Here is a 16,828-nt window from a genome sequence, read left to right as displayed (position 1 = left end):
GCTGGCTCTGCTCTCCGGACTTAACGGCTCTCTGGTTCTGTTGCTCAGGCTGTTTTTTGCCGGAGCAAGGGAAGGCCATCTCCCCCGTCTGCTGGCCATGATTCACGTCACAAACTGCACTCCCATCCCAGCCTTACTGTTCACTGTGAGTCCTGAGGGGGGAAAAAACGACAAATCTACTTTTTGTCCTTTCGTGTGTTCTCCTCATCCTGTGCAGAAATGCTAACGTCTCCTCCCCTCTCACCGTGTTCAGTTGATCTCCACCCTGCTGATGTTGTGCACCAGTGACATTTACACCCTCATAAACTACGTGGGCTTCGTCAACTACTTCTTCTATGGCATCACTGTCACCGGGCAGATTGTGCTGCGCTACAGAGCGCCCGACATGCATCGACCCATCAAGGTAAAGACACAGACAGCAACTACAGAGATCACTTTCTGGCCAAACTTCTATCTAATTCTTCTTCGTTCATAACCAATAATCCAATTTCACAAACCCTTTTGAAACACTGACTCATCAAGAAAGGTATCTATGTGGCAAAGAACATGTATTTATACTAGTTTGATAATAAGACCATATCTGCTCTTCATCCACCAGGTGAGCCTGATATGGCCAATGATCTACCTTGTGTTCTGGGCCTTCCTGTTGGTCTTGTCCTTCTTCTCTGATCCGGTCGTCTGCGGTACTGGTGTGGCTATATTGATGACTGGTGTCCCAGTATACTTCCTGGGAGTCTACTGGGAAAACAAGCCACAGTGTTGGGATATTACCATTGGTAAGGCAACATCCTGGTGTCTTTAAATAAAAGTGGTTCATTATTAAATGCAGAGGTTAACGAGATACATTAGTCAGCATAAAAGGTTAACCTGCTTCACTTGTAATTTAAATACAACTAAAAGGTCTTTTTCACAAAGACTTTAATAAAATATCATATAGGTGTAATAAAGCTACAAGATTTATCACAAAGTTAAACCACTGTGATGAGTACATAACAATAGCACGATTAAAGGGTCGAGTGTATTTGAAATCAAGAATTTCTATGAACCATTAACTCTTAATATCAAATATGTTTTTTTTTTTTTGTTTTTTTTTCTTTCTCTTTTTACATCCCAACTGCATCCAGGTAAAATTACTCATCTGTGCCAAAAGCTCTGTGTGGTGGTCTATCCGGTCATGGTGCAGAGCTTGGAGCCTCAAAACCACGATGATGATGACGGCTGATTGAACATGTGATAAACAAACGCTGACAATGTGTCACACTTTTGGCACAAAATACAAAGGCACTTCGGGAAGACCCTCAGAAGATTAGCATACATATTCACTTGTTGTTTAACACTGGACTCTGTTGCTCTATGGTGACCGGCCTTAATTGCTCTCCACCATTCCAGTATGTGGTCCGGGAACAGATGTTTGAGATGAAATGTCACTTAATTTAAACTTATGATGCACAAGTCTGTTCTGTTCACATGTTGGAATTGAGAACTTTGTCCTCTTGTCTGTCTGAGTCTGGAGAAATATTTTAATATGCAAGTTGTATGTATTGTTCAAACTCTGTATTTATATTCTCACCTGACTAGAGTAACACTAAAATGAAATTTACCAGATGGTTTCATGTTGTTGTTTTTTTTTTAAATTCTCATTGGGCTCGTGCCCCATTGTATTAATAATTCATTCAACATGTTCCCCTTTGAATACATAGAGGCAGAGTTGGCTTTAGAGAGCAAGTGTTTGGTTTTCCTAGCATAGATTTCTAGTTCTGATCATCAATGTTGAGTTTTCTGACTATCATTTTTCCCCTTAAGATATATTTGCTGAATATGAATTAATGCAGCTTTTCCTAAAAATTCAAAACAAAATACCAAAAGCTATATTAACTTTATTTATTAAAAGACAGACAGTCCATGGTAAAAAAAAAAAAAGTTTACAACATGCATATGACTATATACCTACATTTTAAAACATCTTGTGATCATTGTTTGGTATTTTTTTTTCACCAGACGTGTGTGTGTGTGTGGTACTTCTGTTAAGATGATACTGGGATGCCTAGTGGCCCTCAGTGTTGCATTGTTGTGTGTGTGTGTAGGCTTAGTGGTATTGGTACGGTGCTGCCTGCTGCGCCTCATTAATGTTTGTTCCACCTGTTGGAACAGCTGACGTAGAAGGGGCGGAGTCCACGTACAATGAGCGATCGAATTGCGGAAGTGATGGGCGGCTGTGACAAGCGAGCTGGGTCAGGGCTTCACTGCCCTCAATAAGACCAGGAAGTAGATGAGTGTGCTTTCAAAATAAAAGCCTGAAACTCCTGACTGCCAAATAACGCCGCATGGATTAGACGTTTTGGCTGGTTCAAGCCAGAACTTCTAATTCATGCAGCCTAGGTCACATATTTAATGGCTTATGTTTATATAATTACGAAGGCTCACAACAGTACACATAAAAGACTACATGTGAGAGTTGGGTAACATTTATGTCTAGAACCACAACCAAACAATTTCCAAATGCAGGGTAAAAATACTGACACGCAGTCAGCCTCAGGCTGTCCGGGGCATTTGCACATTTTGCCAGTCGGTTAATCCAGTCTGTGTTCTACTTGATGATTTGTTGTCACAGATTTTTTTTTTGTCACTAGTATGTGTCAACAGCGCAATTCAAAAGCTACTCTGTTAAAGTTAGTTAGGAACACTTTTCACCTCCCTTCAAGAATTGTAAGGAACCTTTTCATCAAAAGGCCACTTGCAATTTGAAGGGAATAATTGGGGTATGTGTACTTTAAATATATTTAAGTTATATAATAAATGTTTACAGGAGGATGCTACTTGACCTGGGCATGACGACTGCCACATTTATTTATCCAAGGTAGTCGTCAATGACTTTGTACTGGAACACTTTTCTACACTGGTAGACCTAATTCTTCTGTCCATCTGCAGATGAAGGCCATGTGATGCAGTTGAAAGGCCTGGAAAAGCTGGCGAGTGAACCTCTAGTTCTTTTTTTTTTATGTTCTTGCCAAGTTACTGTAGTAATAAGCCCTATTTTCATACTATGACAGGTCTGCTGTAACAAAAGTCCTATTCCCAGCAGTGAAGAGAATTGAAAGCAGCCTTCAGATCATTGTATAGGTAAATTGATATGAAGTAACATATTTAAACAATTAAATTAATACAATTTGGATACAAAAGTATATAGTATTTTTGTATCAAGCCAGACATTTTGCAGCTGAAGTTGTGCTGGGGGAATGTACATTCATGACCTCAATATTTCTGACGCCCTGGTAATGACCCTGGCTCTTTTCCAATGCGTTTTTTTTTTCAAGTAATCTCATGCCATTGAGGCAGCTACAACACTACAATGCCCTAGTACTTACCTACATTGTTATTTGCACCTGTTTGTCCTGCTATGTCTAAATGTCTTGTAGGAAAAGGGACTGTTAACAGAGTTTCTTTCTGAGAATGACACATCAAATCGTGTATAATGCCCTCTCCAGTCAAATCCCTTCACTTTTGTTTGATTTCAATGTCTAGATATATTTCTAATAACATTCCGAATACGATATTTATCAAATATGTTTTATTTTGAAAGTTGTGACAGGAAGTCGTGTGATTATGTTTTTGGATCCATTGACACTATATGGATACACAGTATTTGGGATTCCAGCCAACTGACTGCTGCCGTGTATTGGAGGGGGTTCGGTTGAACCGGTTTACTTTTTTAAATACTGGCGACTCTCCGTACAGTGTAGAGGTACGTTGTTATTGTGGAGCTGCAGCCGTTCACATGAACAGACTGCCATGCTAGCTCCGCTAGCTCTGTCGCTCGACAGTCCCTCACTGAGCAGGCTTGACAGCATCTGCAAGGTTAGCTCTATGCGGTCATCATCGGGCGTCATGCTAACTTAAATATACGTGTTAATGTATTCTCACCACGTAAATTAGTCATTTAGAGGTAGAACAATGAATGTAAGGAGTGAATGACGCTGTGTGCAACAATATGTCACCAGGAGCGATAGTCGAGTTTACCACACTTGAAACGTAGTTGAAGTAGTTTGAGCAGTTTTTAAAACAAATACACGCTTAAGTTGTGTGTTGTAGTGACAGCACAGCTCTAAAGATAAAAGTGTAGTTATTATAGTGTAGTAACAGCTTTGTCATTACCGTAACGTCACACACCTGGGGGGCTTTTCAGTACCAGGAAGTGGAATTGAACTGTGCAACTCTGCATAGTAAAGTAGTTTGTTTTAATTATTCTGCTAATATATTTTTTGTAATTTAATATGTCCACGACACCACATGCACACATACCAACACACATACATCCTCCCATCTACTCTCTCACACACACACACACACACACGCGCACGCACACAGCCATGTCTCCATCAGTACCCCTGCAGGAGATGATCCGGGCCATCAGGTCAGCGAGGACGCAGTGTGAGGAGCGAGGTGTCATCCAGAGGGAGTGCGCGGCCATCCGGGCGCAGTTCAGACAAGCGGACAACGGGGGGCGATCGCACAACCTGGCCAAGCTGCTCTACGTGCACATGTTGGGCTACCCCGCTCACTTTGGTCAGGTGAGGAGCTTTCGCTAATGCCCGTCATGGGTTTGCTTGTGTTAAGGGGGGTCAGCAGGGGTGAGGAAACCATCACGCAGCTGGAGGGTCTGGGTCTCAAGTCTTCGCTGAGTGGACCAGTCCCAGTGTGCAACCACTATGTCCTGAGCCGTGATCCCACACAGACATTATATATGTGTGAGTGCGTGATGGAGCTGGGCACACATAGAGAGGCAGCACATTGTGGCATTACATGCTGACTATAATAAGCTATGATGATATTAGTAATGTTACTGCTCTGTAAACTTGCACTTCTCGCTTTTTTTCAGACTTTGAATTCTGGTTAATTCCCTCAAGCAAAGTCTGCAGCATTGTAAACCCATGTCAAAATAAAAAAAAAACTGGGTCTCTAAATCCCTCTCAGCTCTCAGGGCTGCTGCTCTGAAGCTGACCTCCACTCCGGCACCGGCCCCGGCCCCGGTGTTATCAGTTGTGTCAGTCTCTCGAGTCACTTGACATTTAAAGGGGGTGTTGTTGCTCTTCCTACTAGATGGAGTGTGTTCGGATGATAGCCAGCCCTCGCTACAGCGAGAAGCGTGTGGGATACCTCGGAGCCATGATGCTGCTGGATGAGAAGCAGGATGCCAGCTTGCTCATCACCAACTCCATCAAGAAGTAAGGAAAACACGTTTAAAAATAACTAGTAGTTACATTTTCGGAAAAGGTTTTATTTTAACCTCCGTATTTAGCGTTCATATACAATTAAAGGGGAACCCCAGTGTGTCTTGTAAATTGCCTCAAGTGATGTCACGTGAGTCAACGTTTGTTGTGGCTGAAGGAAAATGAAAAAAAAGTGAGGTCGCTGAGCTAGAAGCTCGAGGCTACAGTAGCAGCTACTGACATAACACACCCGAATCTCCAACCAAACTATTGGTGGTTGAGTTGCATTGTGGGTAATGTAGGTGCCAGGTTTTGACAAGGGAGAAGAGTGCATGCAATTAAAAAAGACGATATCTCTGGTTCTGCTGCATTGATTAAAAAACTGTTCATCTTATATTGCTATCGAAGTACAATGCAAAATAGCTGGTGGAGCGCTTGTTTAATAATCATTTAATAAATGGCTTATAATGCATTAAAATAGAGTTGTTGTCAAAAAAAGGAAACTTTTACGCATTCATTAACATGTCAAGATTTTTAACTCCTCACATAAAGCATCTGCTGCAGGTGTATAACCAATAATGAACGTTGGATAACACAGTATAACATAGCTGTAATCATATACGATATAGTCATTTATCAAGCATGCATTATCTCTGTTTACACCAGTTATGGACACTTCATGTGAGGAGTTATAGTTGTTGACAAGTAAACACTTAAAATAGCCGTATATCGTCATACTATACCATACAGTGTAGTAGCATATTATAAGCCGTTTATATACATCTTATAAATGCTAAATGAGGGGGTTAAATAACTTGTTACCAAGTGTTCCGTGGTATGTGTTTAATTCTGTAAGACTACTAGTAAACGAACAAGGACTGGTGTTCTGAGTAAGTCAGATAGTGTACAGAGAGGAGGATGTTTCTTGTATGATTTCAGTCCAACATTCTTGCTCTCACCGTCGTCCTTTCTGTGTTTTTCTCCCTTGCGTGTTTGTTTTCCAGTGACCTAGCCCACAGTAACCAGTATGTGCAGTCTCTGGCTCTGTGCACGCTGGCCTGTATGGGCTCAGCTGAGATGTGCAGAGATCTGGCACCAGAGATCGACCGGCTGCTCCGAGCATCCAACTCCTACATCAAGAAGAAGGTGGGGACCTCACAGCTAGTTTTAGTTTGTTTCTCCAGTAGGCTGTAACAATATTCACATTACTACTATGAACTACTCCTCGCTCACATCACCTCACGTCACCACCACTAAGATAAAGGCGGACTAGTCGGTGTGATGACGTTTAGTGTGTTAGACACAGACCTTATTTCAGGCATCGAACCAAAAGCTCATTCTGAAACACTTTGAGACGAGGGAACCGAAAATGTCAAAATGCTGACTACAGAGAAATAAAACACTTTTCTTACTTATCGCTCTCCATTTAGCGACTGCCTTCTGCTGTGTGCTCCCTCAATACTGGACTAATTAACAACAAATCTTGTCCCCATTAGTCACCTAGACACAAAGAACTTGGTCCAGGTTGAAAAATACCAAAGTTACCCTTTAATACAATGTAAGAAGAATTCATTTTTGTATTTAAGAGGCAATGTTGGGCCTCTTCTCTCAGAAACAATATGACCTAAACATAGTTTAAGTCCTGCTCATTTCTAGCGTTGGGGATGATGTTCATCCAGTTTAAAACAATTGTTAACCACACATTTGAATCTTTCATCAGCAGGAGAAACTCTCAATGTACTAATGATGTAACGGTGCTGATGAAGTGCTCCGCTCTTCTTCCAGGCTGCTCTCTGTGCTGTTCACATCGTGAGAAAAGTCCACGAGCTGGGGGAGCTTTTTGCGCCCGCCGCTCGCTCGCTCCTCTCTGAGAAGAACCACGGTGAGTGGATCTAAATGACTCGCACCTTGGAGCTTTCCTCTCAAACACTGTTTTCCAACCATTACTCCCATTTCTCCCCAGGTGTGTTGCACGGTGCCGTGGTGCTCATCATTGAGCTGTGTGAGCGCAATCCAGAAACACTGGAGCGGTTCAGAAAGGTAAGATGGACACACACACACACACATCTGATGAGTTCGGTATCTCTCCGTGTATGCTGTCATGTGTTTGCGTCATGTATTTACAGACGGTACCGGATCTGGTTCAGATCATGAAAGGTCTGGTCCTTTCGGGTTATTCTCCAGAACACGACGTGTCAGGAATCAGCGATCCCTTCCTGCAGGTCAGTCTGGACTCGTGGGATCGTTTTGCAGCATCATATCTCTCGATTTAATTAGGTTAATTAAGTTCAATGGGTACTTCACATTGATTATAGAGCAAAAGCACTTCAATAACATCGGAGACGTCTTATCTGTTGTAATAAATCATTATCACTCTCCTCTCTTAATGGCTCAGATTCAGTCTTAAATAAGTACGGACTAACTAATAAATAGTTTATATTGTTCTTACTTTCAGTTTCTTTCTTTCTCTCACACACACACACACAGACGTATCTCCCTTCCAGCCGTTTTCGCTGATGCCGTGCACCAAAGTAACTTGTAGTCCGTCTGTTCCCTCTCTCCGGTCTCCGTCCTCAGGTGCGCATCTTGAGGCTGCTGAGAATCCTCGGCCGCAACAACGAAGGAGCCAGTGACGCAATGAACGACCTGCTAGCACAGGTACAATGTTCACCTTCAGAAATAGTGAAAATGTATCTTTTTTGTAATTTTTACATTTCTACCCAGTCCCACACTCAGTTTTTTCTTTTTTTATTCCAAACAAACACTTCCTGTGTGCGAGAGTGTCTTCCTCTGTAAAGATTTACCCCAAACTGAGTGTTAAAATCAGCAAATTTAAGAGCTTGAATCACTTCTGTCGAAGCAAAAAATATTCTTTATTCAAAAACAAACTGTCACAGATCTTTGGTACCTGTTACAAATACATGCATGCATGTGTGTTTGACTTGCCGTACAGGTGGCGACCAACACTGACAGCACTAAGACTGTGGGCAACGCGGTGCTGTATGAGACTGTTCTCACCGTGCTGGACATCAAGTCAGAGAGCGGCCTCAGGGTGAGAGACTAGCAGCACTCCTCACCGTGTTTAACCGCCTTCATACACAGGGATGTGTTGTGTTACCTAATTACTGTATGAATGCATACAAAACATACGCTTCATTTCACTTGCGCTCCAGGTTCTGGCTGTGAACATCCTGGGAAGATTCCTCCTGAACAACGACAGGAACATTCGGTTAGTGTTGCTTTCCTTCCTCCTCCACATTCCCGCGTCTCGTTCTCTTGTCACCTCTTCCCTCAGTCCTTCCCTCCTTCCTCTCAGCCTCATTTGACCCCCCCCCCCCCATTCCACAAGGCCAAGGGCAAACTCATTGCAGCCAGAGAGAGAAACCTCCCAACAGGCTGCTATCAGTCTGAGCCCACTAATCACTTTCCCCGGAGTCGTTCCCCCAGAGCCACAACAGAAGACCGCTGTTTTGTCTGTTCATGCTGATCTCTCAATTTTGGGGCCCTGTCATTTTATCATCAGACAGTGTGGAGACGTGTTACAGGTTCCTTTTTGGGGTTTTGTTATGCTCTTCTTCTTTTTGGAATAGGGTTGTGTGGACAGGTGAGCCTGTGTGTTTTACCTGCAGGGCCCCTGAGTCTCTCTGTGGCCGTGTGACAGTAATAGGACGGCTTTTATTCCTGCGGGACCTGCCTGGATAGATAACGTGTCTCCTGTGCAAACATGAATATTTGAACAGTCCGTGGGACATTTCAAGTGGAAAGATGAATTATTGATCTCGCCGAGTTGAAAAAGTGAAGTTTACACAGCGCCCCGACAGTTGCTCTCGATTGTTAGCCGACGGTCAGAAATCATTTTGTGAAAGCTTTTTATTTGTTGAATATTTTCTGCTACACTGCTCTTCAACCATAATGCAGTATGAAGCTGAAAACATGACACCTTTTCATATCTGGCTGTTCTATATTTGTGTCCAGGTACATTGCCATGACGTCTCTTCAAAAGATCGTTGGGACGGACCACAATGCAGTGCAGCGCCACCGGGGAACCATAGTGGACTGCCTGAAGGACCAGGACGCGTCCGTCAAGCGGTAACTTTCAGCCGTTACGTCACAGATGTTCAGTGGACTTGACACTCGTGCTTTTCCAAAGTCACCCCCTAATTTGTGTTTTTTCAAATGTTTTGTTCAGATGGGATCAGTTAGTTTTGAAGTGGGAATCAATTAATCTTCCTAAATGTAGGAAAGCTCTCTAGAAGTATGTAACCTATACCTAACCAATACCTAATTGATCCCTGTGGGTAGCTTCTCCTCACATGATCATCAGGAAGTTCAAATACCAGACGGCAACCTGTGGCCACTAACAGGTCAGTGTGTTGCTCAACAGCACGTCAGCAGAGTGGGTTCTATTGACACGGGAGCGTCTTCCTGCTCCAACAGCACGACATTGTGGATGTCGATGGATGCAGAGGGATTGAACATTTTCTGTACCCGCTGAACTGCACCGCTACGTCCGGTCAGTCGAGAGCACGCTGGCCTCGGCTGCGTCGACACAGAAGGAGCAGCAGTCTAAATTTAGATTTTTAATTAAGAGAGAAACGGCACCAGACTCTCGTTTTTTAAAGGGCCGGTACGTAGGCTGCATACAGACTGACCGACGTTTAATCCTCTCCAGCCGCTCGTTGGAGCTCTCCCTGGCGCTGGTGTCGGCCTCCAACATCCGCTCCATGATGAAGGAGCTGCTCCTCTTCCTCTCCTCCTGCCCCCCTGAGCTCAGGTCGCATGCTGCCAGCGGCATCTTCAACGCCGCAGAGAGGTGAGTGACACGGCAACACGCACGGACACCCACGCACGCATGGGAGCACACGCACACTCATGTGCATGTGAATACACTTAATGTGACGCAGCTGTTGAAGTGTTTAGGCTGTCAGTAAAAAAAAAAAAGAAGAAAAGTCTCTGTGCTTCTGTATATGTGTGGCTTCATGTCCCACCCTGTCTCTTTAAGTGGCTCTGAGACGATGAATAGTCCTGTGTTTCTGCTCTACACACTCTACCTCTTGATGCACTTCGTTTCTGTGGATGGATTTGCAGATAGATTTGTGTGTGTGTGTGTGTCTGACTCAACCTCAAGCACCACTGAGTGTGTGTGTGTGTGTGTGTGTCTCTGTCTCTGTCAGGTATGCTCCCTCCCAGCGCTGGCACATTGACACCATGCTGCATGTCCTCATCACGGTAAATACAGCCCGAGCCACTCTCTCACATGGGTTTCTCTCACTCACGACTCATTTTAGGTCGTCCACTGCCGTCATTAACGCACCATGGGTTAGTGTAGACACCAGGGGCCACGTGTATGCTGTGGGATACTAAATATACATTTATGTAAACAATACATTTAGCAGAAAACAGTGTGTTGGTCCTCTGTACAAACTTTCATACGTTCAGCCCCAGCTCCTGAACAGGCCATTAATCCTGTACTAATGCTCCTCCATTTGTACTTTTCATTTTGTGCTCCATTTGGGAAAGGGAATAAATGACATTGATGTAAAAGCTAATGCTAACGCTAATCCTTTTGCACTGTTCTATCTGAAAAGGTTGGAGTGTACAGAAAGGGTAATGGTGGAGAGGTAGCGTTAATGAAAGCTTGAACTCTATCGGTTAATGTCCTTTATAATGTAAACAAACTGTGATGGAAGTCTCCAAGTGAGGTCATTGTGTCTGGGAGGGAATGTAGGGCGACCCAAATACATGGGCCAGCTGTCTCGCTAATTGTGTGTGTGTGTGTGTGTGTGTGTGTGTGTGTGTGTGTGTGTGTGTGTGTGTGAGACACACACTGTTGCTCTTCCAGGCAGGGGGCGACGTGAGAGACGAGACGGTGCCCAACTTGATCCAGCTCATCACCAACGCCTCAGAGCTGCACTGTTACACCGTCCACAAGCTCTACCGCGCTCTGCTCACGGACATCTCTCAGGTGTGTGTGTGTGTGTGTGTGTGTCTGGGCATTTCCTGCTCTTAAAGAAACACTTCATAGTTTTAGGCCGATTGTTTTGTTGGTCAGTTTACTCATTCAGTGAATTAAAACAACATAATCCATAACATCCGTCTCTGGGTTTCTCCCTGCTGATCCCTTATCAAACAACAAACAACGATAAAGTGAGATTAGATTCGTCATAGAAAGATTACTGTAAAAGGTTATTTTATATTTTAGTACCTCAGTTCATTGAAGTGCCATTTAAGTAGCATAAATACAAGAATGCAGTTCTGTTTTCAAGCAAATTAAAACAAATGCAACCACAGGAAACAGAATTGTTTGTTGGAAGAACAAACTTGACCTCACTAGTAACCTTGCCAACAAACTTCACACTTCAGAGAAGAAAAGCTACCAATGAAACGTGAAGAACGTGCAGAGCTCAGACTCTCATGTTTCCTGCCTTTGACCGCATCTCGGATCCTGAAGATATCTTTTGTCTATAAGACAATCAAAGTTATATTTAGAACATGATGCTACAACTGGTCTGAGATCAGCGCGGCAACATGTGAATCAATGTCACAGTTAAGCTAGACAATTACAATTTTGCATAACATCTTAACATTTATTTGAGTTTTTAGACAGAAGTCCCTTTGGTTAATATCCATTCTTGTGTAAATATCAGAGGGGTATTGAAGATCATTTTTTAACGCAACACAATATGCAAAGCACGAGAGATGTTCACACGTTTTCATTGGAAGAAATGTCTGTGCCAGTGTGGAAGCAGGCAGAGCTGGTCTGAGAATAATAGCAAGGCTCTCAGTTTAAAATCGGCTGATGCAGCCAGGTTTATTTTTGGAACCAAGTCGGATGAGCAGCCATGTACTCCTCTGCAGTGTGGTGCAGTTTCCCGTCTTCCACCACAAAGAGAATGTGACTCTGATGTTTCAAACTGCTATGCTGACCAGCAAGCCAATCCCCCCCAAAAGTGAAAGCATTACTTTCTGAAAATGTTCTTTCCACAATGTGTGTTTTGTGGATACGTAGTTGTGTGAGTGTAACATTTTGTGTGTGTGCAGCAATCGCTGGTGCAGGTGGCGTGCTGGTGTATCGGAGAGTATGGAGACCTGCTGCTGAGAGGAGACTGTCAGGAGACCGAGCCTGTTCAGGTACCCACACAGCTCTATAGAATCAGACAATACCAGTAGTAGTGCTCAGGTAGGACTCAAAGAAACACTTCTCAGGTCCTCTCAAATCCTCTTCATCATTCAGCAGAGGCTACAACGTGCCATTTGTATCCCTAGTTCTGGTTTTATCTTGAAAAAAAAGAGATGTCATTTTCAGACCCTGTAGTGACGGCGTCTCTCCATCAGGTCACCGAGGACGACGCCCTGGACGCCTTGGAAACGGTCCTGCAGTCGCACATGTCGTCGCCGGCGACCAGAGGCTTTGCTCTCACCGCCACCATGAAACTGAGCACGCGGATCACGGACAACGTGGAGTAAGAAACACAGGAACAGGCCGCTGTGGCCGGTTTAAAGTCTGACGGATTTATTTGATTTATTTGGCGTATAACTCGTATAGTTGTCAGCACCGGTTTAAGTTTAGGACTGAGGATTGGACAAAGAGCTTCAAGGGTCTAACACACGGTCACAGTCCGAGTTGCAGTAATGTCTCAGTAGTCCTCTAACTGCTTGTCTTCTTCACTTCACCCCTGCCAGTCGCATCAGAAGCATCGTCAGCATCTACGGCAGCTGTATAGATGTGGAGCTCCAGCAGAGGGCAGTTGAATACAATGCTCTGTTCAAAAAATATGACCACATGAGGTATGCAATGAAGAAGTCAACACTATGTTTCTGTTGTTTTTTCCCCCTGGAAAACTAGAAGTAGAACTATTTTCGTCTACATTGCGTTTACAGTTTTAGCGACGGTAGAAGCAGCTCTTTTCTTTCTGGCCTCAGAGAGCTGACATGTTCCCTCTCTCTGCAGGGCAGCAGTGCTGGAGAGGATGCCTGTGATCGAGAAGAACTCCCCGGGTCATACCAACGGAGAGTTCACAGGGGAGGCCATCAGGGACATCCCGACAGCCAAAATCAAGCAGGGAGAGCTGCCGCTGCTGCCGCAGCAGCCTGCTAACCAGGTACAACACGTCGGCACAGATACACACATAGTGTGTCGAATGCAGTAGACCAAAAATACCAGGATGTTCTACCACATTCTGTTGCTTTTTGCAGTATGCAAGCCAGCATGCTTTTCTGGCTATTCCGACCCACAATTCAGTGCGCTGCAGATATATGAGCAAGAGGGTCGAAGTTCAAGGGGCCCTGTTATTAGGAAGTAGAATATCCCAATGGAATGCATACTACATGCAACAGTACATACAGCTTGTACTAAAAGTAAGAAAAAGTAGACACCATGCAAAATGTAGACTTTTCAACTTAAAGGCACAGAAGTTTCATCTCAAAAGCTGTTCACTGGTGTCCTTTTTCTTTTTTCTGGTTTCACGAGTATGTTTGTTGTTCAGTTAGCGTTCAGATATGGGTGCATTCAAATAACGTTCACACGGCCTTCCTGTCCTTACAAGTATTTGCTCTGAATATACGGAGCAACGTGTTCTCATGTCCTCCTCCCGTCTGTGGGTTTCTCCTCAGGTGTGTGATCTCCTGGACCTGCTGGGCGGCTCTGAGGAGACTCTGCAGCCCAGCCCAGCACCCGGCCTGTCCATCAACGCAGCCAGCACTGCCGGAGGAGACCTCCTGGATCTGCTGGGAGGGTTAGAGCCTGCACTGCTCGCACCAGGTGTGACCCTCAGACACACACACACACACACACTAGTTTAGACCGAAAGGAGCACCAAAGAGGAACTGATTTTGAACATGAAACTAGAGAATGCAAAGTTTGGGGGACTGGAACCAACAGATAATCTCCCCCTGTTTTGATGTTTATTTTTATTTTATTGGTTTATTTAAACTAATGCACCGTTTTATAACGTCTGTTTTTCCGTAGCTCCCACGGTGCCGGTGTATGAGAAAGGCGGCGTGACTTTGACACTAAGCTGTGAGAAACAGTCAGACACGGGCCTGACGGTCACACTGACAGCCTCCAACTCCACCGACTCAGACATCAGCAGCTTCACCCTGCAGGCTGCGGTGCCCAAGGTTTGTCTCACTTCCTGTGATAAAACACACACACGTGCATGCTGCCAATGGAAGTGCCCCCCCCCCCCAGCCATCCAGACGAGCTATCAAGCTTTAAACGTTGAATTAAGACCGTCACCAGCATCAAAATGTCTGCTTGTTGCATTTTCTGTACAGCGGACACAAGTTCCACAGACGTCAGAGAGAGGACCACAACCATTTCACAGCAAACAGATGTTTCAGTTTAACAAGTGACCGTGTTAACTGGTGCCTTTTACGTCAAATGCGTCCGCGGTTGCTCATTGTAACTTGCGTAAATGGTTGGCATAGATAGTAAAACACAGATGGGTATGTATTTAAAAGTGATCGAAGGCTTTTACAAGGAACCAGGTTTCCAACATCTGCCGTCACTACGAGCAACCACGGATGCATTAGGCTGATGGTCACCAGTTAACACGGTCACTCGTTAAACCGAGACACAGGCGGCGTCTATAGCTGCAAGCTATTAAATGTATTAACTACCACTGGACGGATCACAAAAGCTCGTGTTCATAGCGTCCATTTCAACTAGTGATATAGACATGTGTATGTATGTGGCCACTAAGTGTTGGGCCACTCGCTAACGTATTCTATTCACGCACTAATAGCGCACAGATCTGGTTCTCTATCCATGGTGGTTCATGCCCTCACATAGCTTGACAAGCTAACCCCCCCCCTCATTGTTTACATTGTCCCCCCCCCCCCCCCTCCCTCCTACCAGAGTGTCCAGTTACACATGAAGGCTCCCAGTGGGGACTATCTTCCTGCACGAGGCACAGCGAAGGTGATCCAGATGGTGGTCCTCAACAACCCAAACAAGGTGCGTTTGACAACACACACACACGGACACAAAACTATGATTCCCATTCGTCAGGACAATCAGGAGTGTGACCCAGCAGGGGAGAAAATAACATTGGATCAGTTTGGAAAATTAGAACATTACAATCTTCACACTTTATCTCCAAACTGTCACATAAACTCCCACAAACCTGTTGTTGTATTTGGCAGTAACAACACCTCATGTGTGTGTGTGTGTGCGCGCCATCAGCCAGTTCCTAATCTAGTCTTCTTGCTCCCAGAGCCAGTTCTACTAAATCCTCATTCCTCCTCCAGGTGAACCTGAAGATGAGGGTCCGCATATCTTACACCCGCCAAGCATCGGCCTTTCAGGACACGGTCCAGATCGACTCGTTCCCCGGACTCGATGCCGCCGGCCACTGACAGCGGACATTCCCTCACACGGGACTATGACAACAGCCTGTGGATGAGTCAGCAGGCATCGCCCCTCACTGACCACGTTTTTTTTTTTCTGCTGTCACACCCTCTACACTAAAACATCCAAGCTGCTGCTTCTGAAATTCCTGATTTTGTTTTGAAGAACACTTTTCTTTCACATGAACTCCTCCTCTGGAGTCCAAGTGTAAATGTGACTGATGGTGTTATTTAATATGGCAAAGAGTTTGGAATGTGCCCTTATAATATACTAAAATATGAAGTAATGAGTTTTCTGCCCGTAGAACTTTGTACCATCCAGGTTCTTTTTTGTTTCAACTACTACAGCTGATTGTAGTTATTTAACTTCATGAAGATGTATTTTTACAACCAAGTGTCCTCCCATAGCACTCGTGTTTATTCCCTTTTAAAGTGATTTCCTTTACCAGCCTCACCTTGTTGAAAAGCAGCTAATCACTTACTAATGAACCATTACTATTATGAAATGCTCTAATCCGGTACACTTGATTTTACTGGGAAACGACGGGATGTGAATTTGAGATTGATGGGTGTCGGATTTTAAACACAGCCTCATGCGTTGCATATTTTTTCCTGCCTCATTCAGCCGAACAGCTCAGAGAATCCTCCTAATTAGTTCTCCTGTGCCTTTCATCCCCTCCAGCTTTGAGCTTTTTCTCATGTACAAAAATATGTAACTAGATTTGGTTTTTATCATTACCATTCAAGCTAGCTTCTGCCTACCAGTTTCTCCCTGTCTATTGTTTACAGAGGCTCCGGAGTTATTTTATTTTCTGGAGACTGTGTATAGCGGTACAAGATGTATATTTCAGATTTTAAGTATGTAAGCACAATTAGATGATACATCTTTGGAACACTCTTAATACAACCCTTTGTTGTAGAAGGAAAACACTGTTTAGATGGAGCCGGTGTATCGCATCAGTAACGTGATGACTCGTCTCTTGATCACAGACCTCTGTTAAAAACACTCCAGCAATGGTGCTCTAAATGGATTTTCATCTCTACCAAACTGTTTCAGATTACTACCTTCACTAAGCTGTAAAGAAAATAAGGTGTACTCAGTCAGTTACGTAAATTGTCTTACTATCTTCTGTTTTGCATCATTTTCTAAATTAAAAAACAAATCAGTTTTCAGAATCCTCAGCGGCGTCTTGTTTCTGTGCTCAGAATGTGTGTGTGTGTGTGTGTGTGTGTGTGTGTGTGTGTGTGTATGTGTGCGTTAGAGGACAACG

General features: G+C 44.1%; 1 protein-coding gene across 1 annotated transcript; it reads left to right on the top strand.

The window, feature by feature from the left end:
• Positions 1-3,618: 3,618 nt before the first annotated feature.
• Positions 3,619-16,739, top strand: ap1g2 (adaptor related protein complex 1 subunit gamma 2). The gene is made up of 21 exons (XM_076097332.1): positions 3,619-4,568; positions 5,098-5,222; positions 6,212-6,353; positions 6,993-7,089; positions 7,171-7,247; positions 7,334-7,429; positions 7,785-7,865; positions 8,161-8,259; positions 8,381-8,436; positions 9,183-9,296; positions 9,880-10,020; positions 10,382-10,436; positions 11,050-11,172; positions 12,249-12,338; positions 12,543-12,670; positions 12,891-12,995; positions 13,159-13,309; positions 13,821-13,968; positions 14,176-14,327; positions 15,067-15,165; positions 15,459-16,739. The coding sequence occupies exons 1-21, from the start codon at positions 4,272-4,274 to the stop codon at positions 15,564-15,566; spliced, it is 2,484 nt and encodes an 827-aa protein (XP_075953447.1). The 5' UTR covers positions 3,619-4,271; the 3' UTR covers positions 15,567-16,739.
• Positions 16,740-16,828: the final 89 nt, after the last annotated feature.

This window comes from Anarhichas minor, unplaced genomic scaffold (assembly GCF_050575085.1).
Source record: "Anarhichas minor isolate MPS153535 unplaced genomic scaffold, ASM5057508v1 ptg000024l, whole genome shotgun sequence".
NCBI classification, from domain to species: domain Eukaryota; kingdom Metazoa; phylum Chordata; class Actinopteri; order Perciformes; family Anarhichadidae; genus Anarhichas; species Anarhichas minor.
The sequence above is the reverse complement of the archived record's forward strand: the minus strand, read 5'-3'. Positions and strand labels throughout refer to the sequence as shown.